The sequence below is a fragment of the Taeniopygia guttata genome, chromosome 6 (assembly GCF_048771995.1).
Source record: "Taeniopygia guttata chromosome 6, bTaeGut7.mat, whole genome shotgun sequence".
Taxonomy (NCBI): Eukaryota; Metazoa; Chordata; class Aves; order Passeriformes; family Estrildidae; genus Taeniopygia; species Taeniopygia guttata.
The window spans coordinates 3,475,350-3,496,815 of record NC_133031.1 but is presented as its reverse complement, the minus strand read 5'-3'; the positions used below and the strand labels follow the sequence as shown (position 1 = coordinate 3,496,815).

At 47.0% G+C, this 21,466-nt stretch overlaps 2 protein-coding genes and 1 long non-coding RNA gene across 7 annotated transcripts in view; 1 reads left to right on the top strand and 2 right to left on the bottom strand.

Moving 5' to 3' along the window:
* MCU (mitochondrial calcium uniporter) overlaps positions 1-13,324 on the bottom strand; it is an 80,875-nt gene extending 67,551 nt beyond the window's left edge. The window contains exon 1 of one of the 2 annotated variants that reach the window (XM_072930843.1): positions 13,120-13,324. In XM_072930843.1, coding sequence (XP_072786944.1) covers positions 13,120-13,248 — 129 coding nt within the window. In that variant the 5' untranslated portion in view covers positions 13,249-13,324. The remainder of the gene's footprint in view (positions 1-13,119) is intronic. The other variant, XM_030275671.4, reaches the window with a different exon arrangement.
* Positions 13,325-14,842: 1,518 nt separating this feature from the next.
* On the bottom strand, positions 14,843-18,537 carry LOC121470209 (uncharacterized). The gene is made up of 2 exons (XR_005980894.2): positions 18,414-18,537; positions 14,843-15,108 (listed from the first exon to the last, which is right to left on the bottom strand). It is a non-coding gene; the product is annotated as an uncharacterized lncRNA (long non-coding RNA).
* Positions 18,538-18,548: 11 nt separating this feature from the next.
* Positions 18,549-21,466, top strand: part of MICU1 (mitochondrial calcium uptake 1) — an 88,619-nt gene continuing 85,701 nt past the window's right edge. For 2 of the 4 annotated variants that reach the window (XM_041717174.2, XM_072930840.1), the window contains exon 1: positions 18,549-18,616. The gene's annotated coding sequence lies outside the window, so the exon portion shown is untranslated. Of the gene's footprint in view, positions 18,617-19,804; positions 19,884-21,466 lie in introns of all 4 variants that reach the window. The other 2 variants (XM_072930841.1, XM_030275678.4) reach the window with 2 other exon arrangements.

Below are 21,466 nucleotides of genomic sequence, written 5' to 3'. Positions count from 1 at the left end.
TCCTCAATTTTCCAAGCTCTTTCCTCAATTTTTCCACAAATTGCCTCCTTTTCTGCAGCAGCAACCACCCCTCAGATACAAATCAAGCTCTAACCCTGCTGCTCCAAAGCACAGCCCCAAGTGCAGATTTGACCCACAGAGACACTTCTTTAAGCTCAGGAATGCAATAGTACATTGAAATAGGTCATTATTTTTCATGGCCATATTTTTATGGCTGGTATTATCAGTTGAAGGAAAACTGCTCTGAAAACAGTTGTAGAGTAAGTGTTATGTATCTATACAGAGTAAATGTAACACTAATTACATTTTTTTCCCATTTAGTGCCATTAAGTCACAATCCATGCCTACTTATCCCCCAGAAAGCCACATAAGCTGCATTAAGACACCCAATTCCCAGTGTCCATCTGTTTGCAGGGATGCTCACCAGCTAAACCTCCTTCTTCACAGCTCACACTTGCAACAGGAACTACTCTGCAATCCCAAAGAGAGTTTCCAAATGATAAATTTAGTGTCAGAAGCCAGAAGTCCTCCAATAGGTCCAAACAGCCCTTTCTTTGGAAGGGACTCACAATCACCACTCAAAGGGCAGCGATTCTTAGAAACTAAATATTTACTCACAAAAAAACCTGAGAGAATCCATTCCACAGCCACCTCAGCTTTCCCTGAAAAGTTCTTCTGCATCCAGGCAAGTAAGGATTCATAAAGGCAAATCATCTGCTTGCACAGGAACTGCAAAAATCCCTTTCTCTGAGCCCCTCTGCCAGCAGTGACTACGGAACTACCTCGTGTCACCCTGCAGCTGCTGCTTCCCAATCCACACTGACTCCTCCTGCAGAACCACCAGCTGCTCCTTCTGCACACCTTTACTCGCTGAGGGACATGAAAACACCAGTTTTTGCCATCCTCCAACTCAAATATTAAATTTCCCCCCAGCAAACAGGTATGAATCAGAGCATCCCACAACTGCAAAGTCCGTGAGGTTGTGTAGGGTCCAGTGTTTTCGGTTTTGTGATGGATGCCTGGCAAAGCAGCTCTTTGTCAAAAAAACTATCTGAGGAAACCAAGAGAGGGTAAGAAAAATTCATGGTGGCCCTAAAATTCAAAAGATACAAGTCATTTTTACACTGTCTCGACTGTGGAATAATCAGCAAAACGTAAATAATTTCGAAAACCACAAGAAATCTGGAAATATTTTGATGCTGAAGCTCTGCTCAGTTCACTGCCTGGGATTTGTTAGCAGTATCCATTTAAACCTGCACTCTACCAGATTACTGTCTCACTGACACTAATTCCAGATTATTTTTCTAAACTAGGATAATCTTAACACAAGCACAGTAAAGAGAAGATGTTTGTCTGGAAATCAGTTCTCTTCAAAGCTGTCTTTTAAAAATCAGTTGCAACCTATTCTGAGTGAAAACTGCCCCCAAAAGTCTGAGGTTCCACAAGACCCTCTCAGTAAGAGTGTAGGAATTAAGAGTGAAGCAACAATTTTGATTCAAAACTAATCACCAGGCAAAGGTCTGAAAGAGATTATTCAACCACCTATGCTCTCAAACATCCTTGTTTAATTTTTGCTATTTTACTTGCATTCTCTTACTATTTTTTTGCAAACTATCGATCAAAAATTCATTTGTAGAAATGTAAAATAGTGCAGAGAAGGATTAATGGATCATGCTAGTTGAAGCAGACTTTTTAAACTTCTACATAGCCTGCTTGGGTTTGTGCCTTAGAAACTAAACTTGGTGAAAGACAGGAGAAAAGGGAGAGGACAGGGAGAAAGCTGTTTATCACTGGAGGCTCTGGAGTGCTAAATCAGCACATCACATAAAATTAATCTTGCTGGCCAGTGGTCCTCATCCCTACTAAGAAAAAAAAAAATGAAATAAGCAGCTTCAGCAGCGAAGTGGCACACATTTTATTCAACTTTATTATTTAAATCCTACCTGAATATTACTTAAAAGCTTTTCTATAAAGGAAGTACTTTAAGAACAGTAGCTCCACAAAAAGCAGGTGATTTGCACTTTCACAGGAGGCCAACATTCCCATCTCTTCTCTCCTGGACACAAGGGTTAATAGCCTGTGTTCAACCTCTGAGTTTTCATAGCTACACACTAATTACTGCAGAGAGGGAAAAGAAAATTAATGGCTGGTCAGAGCTGTGGGCAGAAATGAAGCAAGTGTCTAGTCAAAGCCTGGTTATTCTTCTCCTATCAGATTATCTACCTGGAAAAGCCACACCACAGTTAAAGCTGCAAACAGCAATTATAACTGTTAAAAGTTAAGACTTCTTACTAAGGTTGTGCTTCTTCAGTCTCTTGTGAAAAAGTGCAATTAACATCCCCAAAATTACTTGGTAGTTTTGTTCTCACAGCAAGATAAGGGGGGAAAAACCCCCAACTATTATTGGATTATATAATATAATCCAATAGATATTAATATCTCTATTATATATAGATATTGTATATATTTTAATATAATCCAATAATTAATTTATATAATGCAATAATGTTAATAATTATTGCAAGAGAAAAGCCTTGGCATAGGGACAAAACTGTGTTACGGGTACACTATCAAACAAGGAGGGGAAAACATCAGGAAGGCCAAGGGATGATCAAGAACAGCATCTTTGCACCAAAATTCCCAGAATATAAATCAGAAATCCAGGAGAAGCCATTGAAGTGCTTTCATGTCCCTTCAAATTCCTGTACTTATTACCATTATAGTGATAGATGGCAAAGTGGAATATGAACAGATGACAACAGCTCAAGTGCATCCTATTTTTCATCTACCTTCTTCCCACCCCCACTATTTTTGATTGTCTGCCTGCAACTGTCCTTTCCCTTGATTTTGGGAAATAACCACCTTCCCAGGGAGTCTGTGGAATTTATTCACATGGATCAGCAAATTACGAAGTTAACTTTGAACTTCTTTAACTGATTGCAAAAACATCAAGTTATTATACTCACAGTGTCCTTTCAACTTGGGTGATGCTCTTCAAACCTACAAGGAAATAGGCAGGTATTTTTCACAGCAGGAGCTGGAAGGGCTTTGCACTCAGGTAATACGCAATAAATCAAAATTTCTCTACTAAGAAGTTGCATGGATTTCTCTCATGTTTATGTATGAGCTCTTCATGCATGTCAAACAGCCAAGAGAAGAAGTTGGGGCACTCAGCAAAACACCAGAGCAGTAGGAGGAAGATACAGTAACAGCAGCAACAACAAAAAAAAAAAAAGTCTTTTCTTCTATTTTGACTTATATTTCTTCAGAAACCAGACTGAGGTAGATCTGGCCATGGGAAAAGCCTCACATAAGTCAATGATCACCAGGACTGAAAATTAATATTAAGGTTCAAGCAGCACAGAGATGAAATCAGAGCTGGAGAACTGCAGCTGTAAACACAACCCATAAAATTCAAGTTTAATCACTTAGGATTAAATAAGTTTCATGCATATTACTGCCAGTGGTCAGCCAAGCTGTTCTCTAGCAGCAGTTATTTACAGCTATTAAATAACTGTATTAAAGTGTTCTAGAGAATGCTTTTTCCAAGGCAAATCCTAGCCAAAATAATACACATTTTAAACTACCCCGTGCTCACAAATGGCATAAAAAGGGAAATACACTTGAGAACTAAATTAGACTAATCTGAAAACAACTCTTGAGATGCTAGTTGGTATAATAAAAATGGAAAGCATGACAATAGAAGGCTGAAAGCTTTACTATTATTTATTTTTTATTAGTTTTCTTTAGAAAAGCTGAAGGAGGAGGCAGAGTAACAGAGCTGGAGCACATTAAAATACACTAACAGAAAACAGTCAGGAGGGGTTTTGGGGGGATGTTCAGTGGAAAGGAGGTAAGGGCTGGCTTAACTTTTTAGCCAAGGAAATTGAGAAAACATGGACTTGACACGCAGCCAATGGGGTCTCCAGGTCCTCAGTGGGATGCCATGGCTAGGTAAGGAATTCAGCTTTCAGGCCACATTTTTCCATATACCCAAGGCTGTAAGGAAGCTTGGAAGCGCTTGTGAGTCAGAATCCTGCCTGGAGCATCCTCAGCTCCCGCAGGAGGCGAGCAGAGCTCTGGCACTGCCATGAAAGCCATGCACGGATACCCAGGGAATGTGAGGGTATTCCTGTGATTCCATCCCAGTGGAAATCCACACAAATTATGTAAAGACTGCCCTGAAAACTATTGTGGTGCTTTGACATTGTAATTCCAAGAACAAACAGCCCTCTCTGGTGCACTCTGTTACATAAAATGTCAGGCTAATCATAGCGATTTGGCTTGATGAGTGTTGCCAAATGTCCTAAACTGAAGGAAAAATGGGAGATACAGTGTTGAGGATTAGTCAGTTACACACCTACCGTCTACAAAAGCACAAATGAAGAAACTAATGACATCTGACTGACCACAACAAACAGTTCCTCAGGAACACACAGTGCTTGCTTGAAATGCCCAAAGACACACTGCTCCAGGCGTATGTGTTCCTGTGCTTTCTTTCCACTAAAACAGGAATAATCCAGGGAACAACCTCGAGGAGTATGACTGGATCAAACTGGAGTCTGATTTTTCAAAAAAAAAAAAAAAAAAAAAAAAAGCCTAAATCTCTCTTCTGAGCCACCAGGAGCAGTTTTTTACTTCCATGAAGAAGTAGGTCATGAAAGCAGCAGCTCCACCAAAGTCCCTGCCCCAGATCCAGAGCCCCGAGTGCTCCACACAAACTGGAGCTGTGTGTGTGTTACCAGTGAGCTCGCAGTGGATGCCATGTGTGTACCACTGACTGCAAATGGAAAAAAACACAATTCAGCACAAGCAAAGGAGCTGCTGTGCAGAGGAGAACTGAATGGTGTGCAGGGACAGTCAGCAGAAACAACCCACCTTTGGGGAAAGATGAAAAAGAAATCCCAACATCTGTTAAAAATGTTATTTACAAAACAATTAATTTCACAAATGCATAGTATCAATGCTTTTCTCAAAATCCTGACTTCCTTGCCAGCTCAAAAAACCATATCTGTGTGGTGTCATATCCTGCCCTGCTCAATAATGAGATACTTTGTGAAACTATTTGTGTAAAATTACTCTCTCGAGCACTAAATGCCAAGAGGAAATATGGAAATGGTCGCTCCCACACACACGAGCGAGTGGCTGATTCAAAACCATGATTTGTTTTCCACAAGAACATGTGTGAATCTGAGTCATGGTCTTTGTCTTCGGACAAAATTATCCTTAATATAAAATCCATCTTAGCACTCTTCAACTCTGTGGCCAGAGCAATCCGTGGCTTTTTGGCTTCAGCCCAAAGCTCTGTTTTGGGCCATCAGTCTCTGGTTACTTAGCAATCAGACTGGCATCACCCAGCCAAGCGAGGAGGAACGGATGTCTCAGCACTTGCAGTGGTTTCCCTCCCTTGCAGCACCACTGTTTCCAGGTTCAGAAACAACAACAGTGCGATGCAGGGCACTGACCACAGCCCGAACAAAAGCCACAGCCAGAGGTTTTCTAGGCAGATCATAAAACACAAGGACAGCTCATCATGAGAAGGGAAGAGTTTTTAATATATTTCCTTTGTGCAGAAGGGAGTATCTGGAGCTGGTTTCATTACTAGCAATATACACTGCTCATGAAACAAGTCTTCTCTCTTAACAGAGACACTGGGTTTGATTCCCTTGAATCCCTTACACCAAAATCCAAGGGAAGGATCCCACTCTCCACTTAAATACAACACCCCCAAACTCGGGAAAAACCACACAGCGCTGAAGAGTGCAATTATCCAATCTACTCAATATTTAGACAACGACATTTCTGTTGTCAGTGCCTCAGGAAGAAGGCCCTGGATAACAGGAATAGCCTTGCAGCAAGCAGGAGGCTCCCACGGGAGCCCTCCTGCATCGCAGACATGCCAGGCTTCACCACCCGACCAAACCTTCAACTCACCCTTTCCCCCTCTGCAGGAAGCCAAGAGGATTTCCCAAGTCACATGATAAATCAGGGAATTTTCATTCCAAAAAAGGAATCATATTTTTCTCCCCCTGGGAAATCTCTGCAGTTTTTCCACTCACTGTTATTTCGGGGAGAAAATAACTTTTGCTGCCAGCTTTCCCTCCCATCTCCCCCCCACCAGGAATATTTGTAATGTTTGGACAGGCTTCCAATTAATTTAAATTACTATTAAAAGGTTGGTGCTGCACTGCATATTCACAATGTGTGAGTTTTATCTGGAAGCAGAAAACATGAGTGGAACGTGGGATATCAAATTATTCTCAAAGGCAAGCATGAATAATGACAGGACAGTATTCATGCAGGAAAATTTGTACAGGAAAACCATCATCCAGACCCCAGATATTTCTTTTTAACACACAAGTTGAAAAAAAATCCCACATCACTCTAGTGCTATCTTGGGCAGCCCATTTTCTCTTAATATCTTCATTTGTCAGAGTAGTACTTAAAATTGATGTTTTTGGAGTTGCTTTGCCAGGCAGAAAACTCTCGCTTAAGTCCAAACATCAAAGAAAAATGACAAGGCTAAATTATGAGGATGTATTTTTAAAGAATGGTTAAAGTGGAATGAATAACTATTTCCTCTTACAACAATCTGTCAGAACTAATTTCCTTCCTACTCTGATTCCATCTCACAATCTGCACCCTGGCCAGCAAACATCCTTTTGCTGCTCCTTCTGCGGGTTTCAGCTGCAGATCCAAAAGAGCTCAGCACCATCAGGAGTCAGTTTGGGCAGAAGAAAACAAGGGTTTAAGACAAGACTGACAGAGCACAAGACTGACAATCACCCAGAGCCTGTTTTTATGGTGGTTGCTCCCTTGTAGATCCTTCACAAGTTACATATCTGAGTGCAATTCAAGGTTTAATTATTCCAACAGGGAGTGTCAGAGATTGAGAGTTTCCACATTGCATGGCAATCCTTTCCTCCTGGGGAAGCCAACAAAGGCAAATTGCTGAAATGAGCTCCACATTTCCTAATTCCTTAAGAGCTGCCAAGAATGCAGAAAAAGATAGTGGACATGGTCTGTGTTTTACATGAGACAAAAGCCATACCCCACAGGCTCGTCCTGCTGGAAACTAATTCCACATCACACTCAAGTGCTGCACATTTTCATCTTCATTAAGATGACATCTCATTTTGATGACCAGTTGAGACCTTAATAACAGGGAGAAAACCCTATTCAGAATATTTAACAGCAGAAGCACAAGCCCTTTCATTTTCTGCATTAAATACTCAAGGACAAAATAGCCCTTAAAGCCTGATTGCTGAAGTTTGCACTGGGAAAGTGAAAATATGATGAAATCCCCACCAGCAATATCACAGGTGGTCTCTCACCCTGAGAGCACTTCAGAAATAAGAAGTATGCCCCCATGGTGACCACAGGGTCATCTAGTTTCAACAAATTTCAAATTTTTTAGTACAGTTCCTCATCCTACCAGAAGCCACAGAAGTAGAAAGCAGCAGTTGAGATTTAGGGAGGAGTGGCTGACCACCAACTGACACTGCAATAAATGAATAATTATTTTTTCAAAAACCTGAGCCACCCAAATCTAAAACAATTTCTCTATTTCCACAGACCTACAATCAGGACAATAATTTAAATTGCATATTTGAGTCAGCTCAATGCTATTTTATAGAATGGCAAACTGGTGACTCATAGCACAAATCAGAAATTAAATCATAAAAGTTATGTTTCACCCTCCAGACTGGGTGGAGCCTAACCTCACAGAAAGTTTCCTCTTTAAGATGAGTCTTAAAACAGCTTTAGAAAAAGAACAACTTTTTTTCTTCCTCTCTTTCAAAGACTTGATTCTGGTCAGGAGAGCTACACCCCTCTTGTCTGAGCACAACTGAGAAATAATCCCCCTGTGGAAAAAGAACTACCCTGAAATTTTTATATTTTAGTGACAGCATCAACTTGATCATGACTGTAACTTCCTTTCCCATCACGGAACCTAGAGTCTTAATTATTCCCATGGGATAAATAATAAATAAAATATGGTAATACCATCAAATAACTGTCAAAAAACCCCACACCAACATCTAGTCCTCATATTGTGCTCCTCTTTCACACAGATAGCCCTGAAAGTGTGTTCTCTGATTTTAGCCACTTACACACATCCAAAATACTTGCTGGTCATCCCCTTTGAAGCTTTTGTTCACCAAAAAAAAAAAAAAAAAAAAAAAAAAAAAAAAAAAAGAGCACAGATTTTTAATCATTCCTTGGAAAATCGCAATCAGCAGTATACCAGGTCAGGAAAACAGCAGTACAGTTAATCAGTTAATTAAACAAGTCTGCCAAAAAACACAGCCCACAGTTTTCCAAGTCCCACCATCCCTGCAGCCACCCACTGCCACTGCCTGAGATCCACCTGAAAATTTACTTCAAAGGCTGGGCAACAATGGGACAGTAAACAGCAGCTTTTGTGACAGCAAGGTGTTGGAACCCAGAATTTTAGACTTTCTGTGCTGACAGGCACTGACCCTCAAGAGAACACTGCATTTACCCTGAGGCCGTGGAGAAGGCATCCAAAATTGAGTAACAGAACTCAACTCTATCTGAATGAATGACAATTCAATTCTACCCATAATCTGGGATTGTGGGTGTGGAGTTTGAATAGAAGTGTGTACTATCACAGGGTGGAAAACTTAAGAGTTTAAGGTTTTAGAATATAGTAATATATATAAAGGAAGATGGAGGTTTTAGGGCAGAGACTGTTTCTTCTTCTTCACCTTGTTCTTCATCTTCCTCACCATGGGTTTGGGTGGTTTTGTGTAATTGGATAAAGAAGTCCTCATTGCAAGCACAGGTGGTTGGTTATTGGGTTAAAAGTACAAATAATTAGGTGTCATTCCTTAATTGGATAGTTTATCCTTAAAAAGCCTTGCAGAGAGAGAGATGGGGCTCCATTTTTAGTTTTTTAGAGTGAAGTGCTGTAGAACTCAGGGTTTGTGAGAGAAGAACTAATAAACATCTGAGTCCCAACAAGAAATACCATCTCACACATTTAATCCTGACCCTGGCAAAAAAGAAGCAAAGCCTCCTCGTGTCTTGCCCTCAGGGCTTGAGGGGGTCCCTCAGGAAATTATGACCACACTATCGAGCTACAGCTTCTCTGGAAGTCAATGCTGCATAGGAAAACAACTCACTAAATACACACTGGATCTCCGGTGAATAAAGGACAGCTGCAGCAGGATGTCCCCTGCATCCTCCTCTTGAGGCTTATCCCATCTCTCCTTGGCACAGTACAAGATCTTTGCAAGACACAGTCTCCACTACATCCTCAAACCTGAGCCACCTGCGCCAAAATCCTACCTGGCTTGGAGGATGGCTCTATACAGGTAACCCTGGTTCTCAGGAGCAGAAAGAAAAACCTGCAGGTTGTCCAATACCTACTCAAAATTTGACTGTGGCTCAGATGAGTTCTGTTTTTCCTTCTTAGGCTTAGAAGAAGGCACTAGGAATCAATATTCCTGATTTGCCCAGAACTGCTAGAATGAACTACCACAGGAATGCCACACACAGCCAAGCCCTTGATTTTTTTTATAGGTATTTTTGCACCAGCTGATTACATTCCAATCCAACCTAACTCAACCCCTGGCTAGGGGCACCAGGAAATGCAGCAACAGGAGCCTCTAATCTCTACAGGAAGGAAGCCATGAGGATTAGGTGTTCAACAGACAAAAGCAAAGCATTTTATTTAAGTATTTTGTCTACTTCCACATCACTGAAAACCATTTATAGCTTGCTTCCTTGTGAAGCTTTTCCAGGCCTGCTTCCAAGCCCCACTACACCTCAGCCATTGGGAAGCTGACCCTCAACTTCCACAGCACCTGGGACATGCAGGAGACAGAAAAGGCTTTCCCTTGTTCCATGAGGAAGTTTCCCTTGAGGAATAGCCCCACTTCAATTCTCTCTCCATGCCCCTCAGAGGACAAGCTGTCTAACAGGACGTGTGGCCCCCCACACATTACAACCCCCCAGGCCCACTCCAGCACCTTCTTCTCCACTGCAAACACGTTTGGGAACTTGGCTTCCTCCACCCTCTGTGTGTGTGGCCGAACAGGGAGACTGGAAAGAGATGCAGGCTCTGATACTTCTGCTCCCAGTTCATTTATTCAGCTCTGTCACACTCTTCCAGTGCTGTGGATGCCCAAGGCCCAGTTGCTCCATGGTCAGGCCTCCTCACCCTGCTCAGCCCTCCTGAAATGTGCAACACCACCACACTCAGGGGGGAAATCGACAAATATCAGTAAAAACTTCCTTCTTCTTGCTTATCCCTACACCAAGATCAATGAAGGAACTTCTCATTCAAGTTTCTTGCATCCCCCTCCCCAGATCTCTCACCCTTGTTCCTGTTAGGGACAGACTCATGGCCTTCTCCGTAAGACATTGTTCCTGTGGGAACATCTCCATGCTGAACATCTCCCACAGAGCTTTCCCAACTCTCCCAGGTTTCAGAACTCTCAAGCAAGCTGTGAATGCTTCATTCAAGCCCTGTGTCCTCCAGTATTGATGTACTCCCAACTGTTCCCTCATAATCCAAGTATTTGCTCACCTCCTTGCCCTCTCTCCCATTTGGTGTTGTTTTTGAAACCTCCTCTGTATTTCACCCACCTGGAGGAGTTTTAATGTTTATTTTACAGCACTGTCCTCTCACAGTAATCTGGTCTATTGGTGCAGTTTCTTCCAGCATTACTTATATTGCTTTTGAAAGAACTCATCCATAAGACTATTTAGCATTTCCACCCCATTTCAAAGAAAGCCCATATAATTTATCACCTCTGCGAGAAACCAGCCATCCTGAGAAGTACCCAAGTAGAATTAATGGTACTAAAAACAACAGTGCACAGACACACCTGATGCAACCACTCTATTAATTACATCCATGTTATACAAACTCTTCCTTCATCTTTCCTAATATAATCTATGGTCTCAGGAAGCTTGTACATCCCAGTCCCATCACAGCAGGATCAATTCTTCATCAGCCATAACTGATTGATGTGAGCCTAGCCTGGCCTAACCACCTCCGATAACAGACTGAACAGCCTTCCCAGGAAATAATTCAGCATTTCACTGTCTTACTGTCAGTTAAGTCTGCCAGCACCTAACCAAACTCTTCTGCTTACACTGTGAGCCCATTCCTTCTCCCACTTGATGAGAATTTGTCTGGTTTTCTGCTTCCTCTTTGCAGCAACACCTCCTTTCAATTTCCTCTTTATTACGAAGAGCTCCAGTTCCTTTAATTTCTCCTCACAGATCATTTATTCCAGGATTCGGCTGCTCTCTCTCAGTGGTCTGCAGAGTTTCTCAAGTGCAGTGTGAGGGAAGGGATAACTAATCTCTGCTGTGAGAGGATAAACAGGCACATCACAGATGCTGCCAGAAGGAATTGCCAGGATCCTGGATCCCGATCTCTTGATTCTCAGGGATCCAACCCAACCGACCTGCGCACAACCTCCCTGTTGAAAAAACCCCAAAAACTAATGACAGCAACACCACAGCCAGGCTGCCAAAAGTCAAACAGCACAGCCCAACTAAAGCCAGGAGGGCTTTCTAATCATCAGTCCCCAGGACACTGGCAAAATCCTTCTCCTTCCCCAAGCTCCTGAAGGAGACAGCTCTGACAGCAGGATTTTAACATGCCCACAACCTCAGTCACGTCTGCTCAGTATCCTGGGCAAACACAGGAGATTCACGCTTTTCAATGTTTTTTTTTTATAATTTTCTCACACATTTACTGCTACACTTAGCTCAAGGAGTGAAACCAAGCACGAATCTGAGCCTCTGTTAAATCAATCGCAAAGGTCAATTTAAATTTAGATAAATACAAATTATTTGCCAGGGCCATACCGCTCAAGGAGACAACTCAAATATTAATGACGGACGCTGGAAAGACCATTCCACACCTGAGCAGGTGCCGGGATTAACCCTGCAGTCACAAGTCACACTTCACACGTGGGAACGAGAGCGCCATGCGAATGCGGGACTGCCGGGATGGAGACACCCGATAGCGACGGAACCTCCGGCATCCCCTCGCTGCCAAACACAGCGACAGGGGCGGAGGAACGAGCGGCACCCCGAAGATACCGGGCACAAACAACTCTTTCAACAGCACCGAGAGACCGCAGCGCTGTCTCCGCTGCGCCGGCGGAGCTCAGAGCCCGCTCCGTCCCCTGATTAATCCACAATCCTGGCGGCTCCTCGTAGTTCCGTGGTTACTTGTTTGGAGCAAAACAACGGAGCGACAGGTGTACACCTCCAACAGAAGCTCCTTTAGAGGCAGCACTGAAACGGATTGTGGCAAAAGCCGGAAGGATAACCTGCGGTTACACAGTGTTCCCTTAGTTTAAAAAGAAAAAATAGGGAAAAAACGCTCCCGGTATTTTTAGCAAATCTTTCGAGCTCCAAGACGAGACCTGCTGCCTTTACAGTTTTTTTCCGCCCTGAGACACACAAGAAAGCCTGTGCGCTGCCATTCCCCCCTTTTCCTGGCAAAGCCACCAAGAAAAAGGGAGCGAACAGAACCCGGCTAGCTGTGCCCCCCTCCCTGTGCCCGCCGGAGCACCGACCGGGATTCGGGAAGCCCCCCGAGCGTCTCTCCCTTGGCTGACCTTGAGGGGGGCGGGAAGAGAAGGGAGGAGAAGCAGAACCCGGGGAAGAGGCGCTGCGCTGCCCGCTCGGGTCGGTGCTGCTGCCGCCGCTCCCGGCGGGGGCTCCGCGACCCCCGCGACCCCCCCCCCCCCGCCTCCCGGCGGCCCCCAGCGCCACCTGGCGGCCGCGCCCCGCGACCCCCGCCCCGGGAGCGCGGCCCCGGAACGCCGGGCAGCGCCGGCAGCACCGCCCGCTCCCGGAGCTGCGCGGGGCGGGCGGGCCACGAGCTGCCGCCGCTGCCGGCGCGCGACCGGGAGAGCTCCGCTGCCGCCGCCCGCCACAGCGCTCAAGTTTCACCCGGTGACGGTGCTAAGAATAAACGCGCAGCTGGCGGAGCCGGGGGCTGGGAACCACCCCGAAACCGCCGTGGAGCAGCCGCGGAGCAGCCGCGGAGCCGGGGCCCCCGCGCCGCCCGCCGGCACCGCGCCCGCCTTCTGAAGGGCACACGGCTGCCGCCTCACTCACCGTCCGGTGTCGCTGCTGCTGCTGCTGGCGGCGCCGGCCCAGCGCCGGGAAGCGGCCGGCGGCGGTGAGTGCGGCGGGGCGGCGGCCGCAGAGGAGGAGCGGCAGCGCTCTGCCCGCCGTGGCCGCCATCGCGCCGCTGGAGCCGCCCCACGCTGCGGCGGCGGCGGCGGCAGTGCTGCTGCCGCCCGGCGGAGCGGGGCGGGCGCGCGGCGAGCGGCGGGGCGGGGCCAATCGGCGCCGCTGGCCAATCGCGGCGCTCCTCCGGCCAACCCCGGGCCTCGCGCAGCCAATCGGAGCCCAGCGGGTGGGTCGCCCGGAGAGGCGATTGGCCGGTGGGCGGGGCTGGGAAACTCCTCGGCGGAGGTGCCGTGGGCGGGGCCAATGATGGGCGGGGCCATGGGGAGGTACCAGGGATGGGCGGGGCTGGGAGGGGAAAGAGGGGCGCGGGGGGCCCGGAGGGAACAGCCGGGAACGGGATGCGGGACATGGGGAGCACCGGGAAAGGCGTGCAGGGAGGTGGGATGCACTAGAGAGGGGGTGCCGGGAGATGGGGAGCACCGGGAGAGGGGTGCAGGGAGGTGGGAGGCAGTAGGGAGGGGGTGCCGGGAGATGGGGAGCACAGGGAAAGGGGTGCAAGGAGGTGGGAGGCAGTAAGGAGGGGATGCGGGGACATGGGGAGCACCGGGAAAGGGGTGCAGGGAGGTGGGATGCATGAGAGGGGGTGCCGGGAGATGGGGAGCACCGGGAAAGGGGTGCAGGGAGGTGGGAGGCAGTAGGGAGGGGGTGCCGGGAGATGGGGAGCACAGGGAAAGGGGTGCAAGGAGGTGGGAGGCAGTAAGGAGGGGATGCGGGGACATGGGGAGCACCGGGAAAGGGGTGCAGGGAGGTGGGATGCAGTAGGGAGGGGGTGCCGGGAGATGGGGAGCACCGGGAAAGGGAGACCGCCAGGAAGAGGCTGCAGGAAGATGGGGTGCAGCAAAGATACCACAAGATGCAGCGTAAAGGTGGCACAGGGATTTGGGGTGCTGGGTCAGACTGGCACCCAACCAAACAGCAGCTTCAGTGAAGGGTAAAAGAACATCTGGAGATATATATATATGTATGTATATACGTATGTGTGTATATATGTATTGTAGACATGGTGGGCTGAGCTGCCAGCATAGACCTTGCAGCACCTGGGCTAGGTAAGCAATCTGTGCTCAGCTTTCTCTTGAAAGATGATGTACCTGGATTACTTTACTTAGAAAAGACTTTTTCCTCTGGCCTGGGAGTTACTACAACACCAATGGCAGCTCCTTCTTAGTTCCTGTTATTTCTCCCTCTGAGTTTCTAAAAATACGGAGAGGAGCACGACCAAGTCATGGGATGACACAAATGTGCTTCAGTATCTCCCACACCATCACAACTCTCCTTTTCCATCCCCACCTCCCTCCAGTGCTGCCTTCCACAAGTCCTGATGGGTGTTCTAAGCTTTCCTCCAAGCAATGTCATTTTGGAGTTTGTCCCTGAGAAATCCTCCACCTCAATCCTAATTTCTGGCTGGATTTTTTCCTGCAGAGATCAGCTTTCCCTTCTTTCTCTTTGTTGGTTGGGAAAATGTGGTTGAATGTGGTGAATCCATGGAAGGATTTACCCAATGTCTTTCAGATTTCCCACATTTAGCATTTCAATGATTATTTGTGTTTTCTTGGAAAACCAAGGAGACAAATTGCAGCAGCAGCTACTCTTGAGCTTTGTTGCTCAGACCAGACAGAGTCTTTGCTTGATCCCTGCTTGTTGTATTTCTCTCTCCTGTCATGTTGAAAACTGATGGTGAAAGGAAAAATGCTTCCAAACAAGGGTTTTAAGTAGCAAAGCCTTCAGTGATGACTCCACAGTGGAAGATGTTCCCCCACACATCTTGGCACCTCATGGACCGCAGCCAGGGTTTCCCTCTCTGCCACATCAGGCTCTCCCTGGGACAGCTCCCAGCACAGTGGGATTAAAATCCTAAAAATGGCAAAACTGTGGTTAACGCAGCCTGGGTGAACTGGAAAAGAAAGATTAGAAAGGCAGGAAAGGGACAGGGAGGAAGTCCCAGGATGGGGAAGTCCCAGGATGGGGAAGTCCCTTGGGGTCAGAGCCACCTCTTCTCCTGATAAACTATCCACCCCAAATCTTTTTGCCTGGGGGAGCACAGACACGTTTGGGATGAGCCTGTGCTCTCCTCCTCATGGGGTTTCCTACAGGAATCAGTGCCAGCAGCTCTGAGGGAGGACAGGGATGGGCACAGCAAGCAGACCCTGCCCCAACTCTCTCCTATTCCCTACTCCTCCAGCCATTCATATTCTGTATTTAGATATTTATTTATCATAAAAGAGGAGCTAGGACCGACCAAAAGTAAAATTTTTGGCAGAATTTATACATTTCCAGGGAATATTTGACAGAGGTGGGGGAAGATGGGCTTTGAGCAAAGGCTGAACACAGCAGAAAGGCCAAAAATTCATTAGCAAACGCCTGCTGAGTGTGTGCTTGTTACAAAGCACAAAAATGGGAATTAAATATGAGCCCTGAGATCAATACCCCAGGCAATTAAATGAGCCAGCAGGGAACGACTCCCCAAGGCGCAGGGAGAGAGAGGGGTGAGGATATTGGCACCAAAATGAAACCCTGTCATTTCACGTCAAAAACTCCTGCTAGAAGCAACTTCCACTCTTGGAAAACCTAAATAAAATAATGTATTTAACAAGGCTTTCTCCTGGTGCTTATAATTACAACTGGTTGAATATTGGAAAGCTGCTCCTGAGAAGAATTGCTGGAGAAAAGCACATCAGAGTTTGCAATGAATATTATTGCAGTAGGAAAGTGGAAAACTTAAGCTTCAAACCCTCATCAACCATACTGACACTTCTGAGAGAGGCATGGATTGTTCCCTCTTGCAAATAAAACACTGATGTAAGAGAAAGTGAGTGTGGGATAAGCCATAGGCAAAGCCATCACTTTGGAAAACCTGCTCATGCCCCAAAGTGCTTGGATTAAATAAACCAGCTAGGAAGAAAAATCCTAAATGATCTTTTAGTCCATAGATTCATCACTTTCTCCATGTTATTTAAATTTAGGATTAGCCAATTTTACCCCTACAAATGTCTAGGGCTGTTATACAGCAGAATCAGGCACCTGGAGATAGATGCAAAATCCTGCAGGTGCATTAGGCATGGGTGGAGGAGGAAATTCAGGAGGATCCCAGGTCTAAGTGCTTTTTATCTCCCTTTATTTAGAAGAAAGGTTGGTGCTTCCAGGTTTCTGCACAGCCCTGAGATGGAGGTCAGAGTCTACTTGCCAATAAAGGAATGGTGTTGGCCACCTTCTGTAAGCTGAGCACTGCCCAGCTTCTCATGGAGCAACAGGATAGGAGGGGAAAATTCCCCTGGACTGGGCAGGGAAGTGATCCCTGTCTCATCACAACTCAGACCTGAGCTACCCAGTGTTTGCTGGCTGCTTCTCCCACCCCTTTTTGGGATCTGGAGATGGCCAGACCTCAGCCACTCAGAGACCCCTCTAAGGGATCCCCTTACGCCTTCCCAAAATGTTCACCTTAAAAATCCCCGCAGCGTTCCCGCTGTGGGAGGGCAGTGTCGGGACTTAGCAGCCTCCTGGATTCCTCAAGAGCAATTGCTGTCTCTTTATGCCTCTGGAAAATGTGTTTTTTAATGGGGGGTACATTAAAGCCTGAGGAGAGCCAGCCTAAGAGGCAATGGAAGCAACTAAAATTAAAATAGCTAAAATTAGCCTCCTCAGCAGTGAATCCTCCCTCTGATCTGGATGCCGAGGTACACATGACCCAGGCGTGCCTTTCTCACTTTCCCTTCCTGCTGCCATCCCATTCCTGGGCCACTGGGCACGGCTGCAGCTGCTGCCACACCTACCCACCACCCCGGAGAAGGAAGGAATTGTTCCCTGGGAGGGTGGGCAGGCCCTGGCACAGGTGCCCAGAGAAGCTGTGGCTGCTCCTGGATCCCTGGAAGTGTCCAAGGATGGGTTGGATGGGGCTTGGAGCAGCCTGGGATGGTGGAAGGCGTCCCTGTCCACAGCAAAACAAGATGATCTTTAAGATCCCTTCCAACCCCTTAACATTCTATGATTATATAGATATATAAAAGCCCCTGAGACCCCATATATTACTCTTTCAGGCACTATACACAGGCCCTACATCCCAGCTAACCAGGACCTATGGAGACACTCCTTTTACAGTGCACAGAAGCCTTTCAGGACCTGTACATAAGTCCCTCAGACCCTACAGACACGCCATTCAGGACCTGTAAATATGCTCCTTGTACACTGTATACAGGCCTTGAAGGACCTACAGATATGGGCCCCTGGCACCCTATATACAGCAGACCTTTCAGAGCATATATATATATATACATATATATATATACACTATAGATAGGCTCCTGAAACTCTATATACAGACCTTTCAGAATATATATATATATAGATATATGTATATATGCTCCTCGGAGCCTGTCTACAGGCCTTTCAGAGTATCTGTCTATCTGTCTATCTATGTGGGCCCCTGAGACACTATATAAAGACCCCTCAGAACCTATAAATATATATGGGCCCCTCAGAACCCATACACAGGCCTTTCAGAGCCTCTGTCTATCTGGGCCTCTGACACCCTATATATAGAGCTTTCAGGCTATCTACCTACGTATAGATAGGTGGGCCCCTCAGACCTTAAATACAGACCTCAGAGAACCCATATATATATGGACTCCTGAGATCCTATATACAGGCCTTCAAGTATGTCTAAGCCCCTGAGGCCCCATACACACTGTTCAAAGCCCTATAAATATGCTCTTTGTACACTGTATACAGGCCTTGAAGGACCTACAGATATGGGCCCCTGGGACCCTATATACAGCAGGCCTTTCAGAGCATATATATATATATACACACCGTAGATAGGCTCCTGAAACTCTATATACAGACCTTTCAGAATATATATAGATAGATAGATATACGTATATATGCTCCTCGGAGCCTGTCTACAGGCCTTTCAGAGCCTCTGTCTATCTGGGCCTCTGACACCCTATATATAGAGCTTTCAGGCTATCTACCTACGTATAGATAGGTGGGCCCCTCAGACCTTATATACAGACCTCAGAGAACCCATATATATATATGGACTCCTGAGACCCTATATACAGGCCTTCCAGTATGTCTAAGCCCCTGAGGCCCCACACACACTGTTCAAAGCCCTATACCAAATCCCCTCATCCCCTACAGAGAGGACCCGCCGGAACACTCACCACACGCTGTATAAAAGCCTACACAAAGAGGTTTCTGAACCCCTACACACGCACGGACCCACCAAAACCCACAGCGAGCCCCGCGCCCCTCACGGCGCTCAGGCCACGCCCACCAGGGCAGGCCCCGCCCACACCAGCACAGGCCCCGCCCCCGGAAGCGCGCGCGCGGCGGGCGGGGCGGCGGGAGCGGCGGCGGGGCTGAGGTGAGCGGGGTCCTGAGGGGGCCGGCTCAAGGCTGAGGGGCCGTCGGTACCGGGGCTGCACGTTCCCGGCCTTGCGGTGGATGGGGGCTGAGTGGATGTCAGAGCCCAGAACTGGGCGGGGAGGGGGGGTTCCCAAGGCACGGGGAAGTTTAAGGCCCCGGAATATGGGGTCTGCGTAGGCCATAGGTCTCGGGGGAGTCCTGCGGGCTGAGCAGGGGTTCCCGGGCCACGGGAATGGAAACGGGCCTAGGGGGAGTCGCAGGCCCCGGGAATAGGAGGGTCCTGCCTCCAAGGCCCCGGGGGTGAGGGCTCCTGGCTCCCGGGGCTTGGGGCTAAGATGTCCCAGGCTGAGACAGAGCTGCTGCCCGGGATAACCAGGTTTTCCGGCACACACGGGGCTCGGGATGCCGTGTTCTTCTGGCTTCTCCATCCCCCGTCCCGCAGTAACGCTGTGCTTTCCCCTGGGACATGAGCCGCGGGTCTGGGGCTGCATGGCGGCTCAGGAACGGGGTCCCGCCGGTGTTGGGCGCCCCGGGCCCGGCAGGGAGTGTTGTGGGGGCTCTCCCACCGTGCGAGCAGCTGCGTTTGGGTTACTTTTCTGGCTGGTTGTGGGATGCCGGCGGCGCTGCCCGGGCTGTGTGAGTTATCGCCGCGTGTTAGAGCTCACGTCAAAACACTTTCTCTTGATAGAGGTTTTTTAAAGCTTCAACTCTGCTGAATGGCCCCAGCTGCGTTTGATGTGCAGTTTGTGTCAGAAAACCTTTAGGGTGAATTTGAGTTAATGTACTGCTCAGAGACCAGAAATGCCTGATGTTTATCACAACGTGATTGATGTGCTCTGTAGTTGCCTGTAGTTTAATGAGCTGCTTGGGAAGGATGGTAAATCTGGCTGTGTTTAGTGGGGTCTAGGGGGGTGGGCAGGTCAAACCAGGCAGGATTTCTGGAGGTTTCTCCTTTAGAATCCTCTTTGCCAGCAGGCTTGGGCTAAAGGCCTGGCTTATCTTTAATTCCTTTATTCAGCTGTTGACCATTTTCCTCCTCCTGGCTTTTTTTGGCTCAGTCTAAGATGCATTTCCTGTGGTCGATAAACTGAGGTCGAGTATGAGCACTGCAGGGCATGACTGCCAGGAGGAAAATTGGGTGCAGCACGAAGTTATGATCTTTTTTATGCTTTTTTCTCATCTTTAGAACAGGCCCCAGATGAGAAATACTTCTCTGTGTTCTCTGTGACCTCTTTATCTGCAAACTGGGAGCTAATACACTATAGGTGAGGATGGTACTGCTGAGTGCTGGGCAAGTCCTTGCTTTCAGGTGCTTTAACTGGTGAATTCATAATTTGGCTGATTGTTACCCTTAATATACCCTGCGTAGAATTATTCTTGTCCTGGAGCATTCTCTTAGGGCTTTTCTTAAAGCTGTAGGAGAACGAGTTGCCTTTTTTTTTCAGTGTACAAAGTTGTGCTGACTTTCCTGGTGCAAGTGCTTGGGCACACTGAGCCCTGGAAGAGGTTTGTCTGCCTGTAGCTTTCTGTCAAGCCAACCTCAGCTGTTCCACCACTTTCATAAAATGCAAAAAACTCCCAACACCAAAAAAACCTGAAGTAGTCACTAAAAATGTGTTTGAACATAGGGAGGTATATAAAAAGCACCAACAAAAATACAACCAAAGCTAATAAAAGATACTTAAACTATGTGTTTGTCTATCTGGAGCAACAGAGCATTTTATGACTTCCCACTGTCAGAGGGCAGGGTTAGATGGGATATTGGGAAGAAATCCTTCCATGTGAGGGTACCCAGAGAAGCTGTGACTGCCCCTGGATCCCTGGAAGTGTCCAAGGCCAGGCTGGATGGGGCTTGGAGCCACCTGGGATGGTGGAAGGTGTTTACAGTGAGTCTTAGGCTCATGTAACCCCTCTTTATTTCCTTGTGGAAGTGGCTTGTTCTCCCAATGACCCATTTCCTGCAGCAACTTTTGTGGTATTCCCTAATGCTTCCTGAGCCAAGAAAGCTGAAATTCCATGCCCTGGAGGAAAAAGAATGATGTGCCTTGATTCCATCATCACTATCTGCCTGCTGGGGACCCTCTAGAGAGCCCTGTGTGTCGCTGGTGGCTGACACTTCTCCCTGCAAGTTCCTGTTGCACCTCCTGGGTTCCTGGGTAAGCTCATGGCAGAGTTTGAGGAGACATGATCCAGTTGTCCTCAGGCTGCAAGACTTGAAAATCATTTGAAGTCTGGGCAGGGCTTTGAAGCAGCAGCTCAGAAATGTTACTTTTTTCAGGTGATAGTTGAGGGAACCATCAGGATGTTTAGATCTGGAATGCGGCAATAACCATTGTTATTTTCTTGAGCAAAATAAGTTCTGTAGCAGTTATATTAAGCTTATTATAAAAACCTACTGTTTTATGCTGTTCCAGTTGCTGCAGTAACACTTTCTGAAGTGATCTGGGATATGGAAATGCTTGGTTTTTTCTTCCCAACTTCCCAGTTGACATATTGGGGCCAAATATTTTAGCTCAGTACAGTGTGGCTGAGGATGCTTGGGTACAACAATAAAAATAACCTTAATTGTATTAATTCCTGGTGCTGTGATTTCCTGTTGGGATGTTGAAGGGTGGAAAACTGTCTTGGTGTAGATGTGACTTCAGGTGAGATGATGTTGTTTGGGATAATTCAGCAGGAAACAGTTACCCAGGGTCTTTGGGTGTTGTACACCTTTGAGATGAAAAATGCCTTTCTTTTTTAAACTGAATTGTTCTAAGAAAAGTGTCCTGTAAATGGTGTGGCTCCCTCTTAAACACAGAAAGGAAAGGCTATTAACAACCATCCAATTCCACCCCTGCCATGGGCA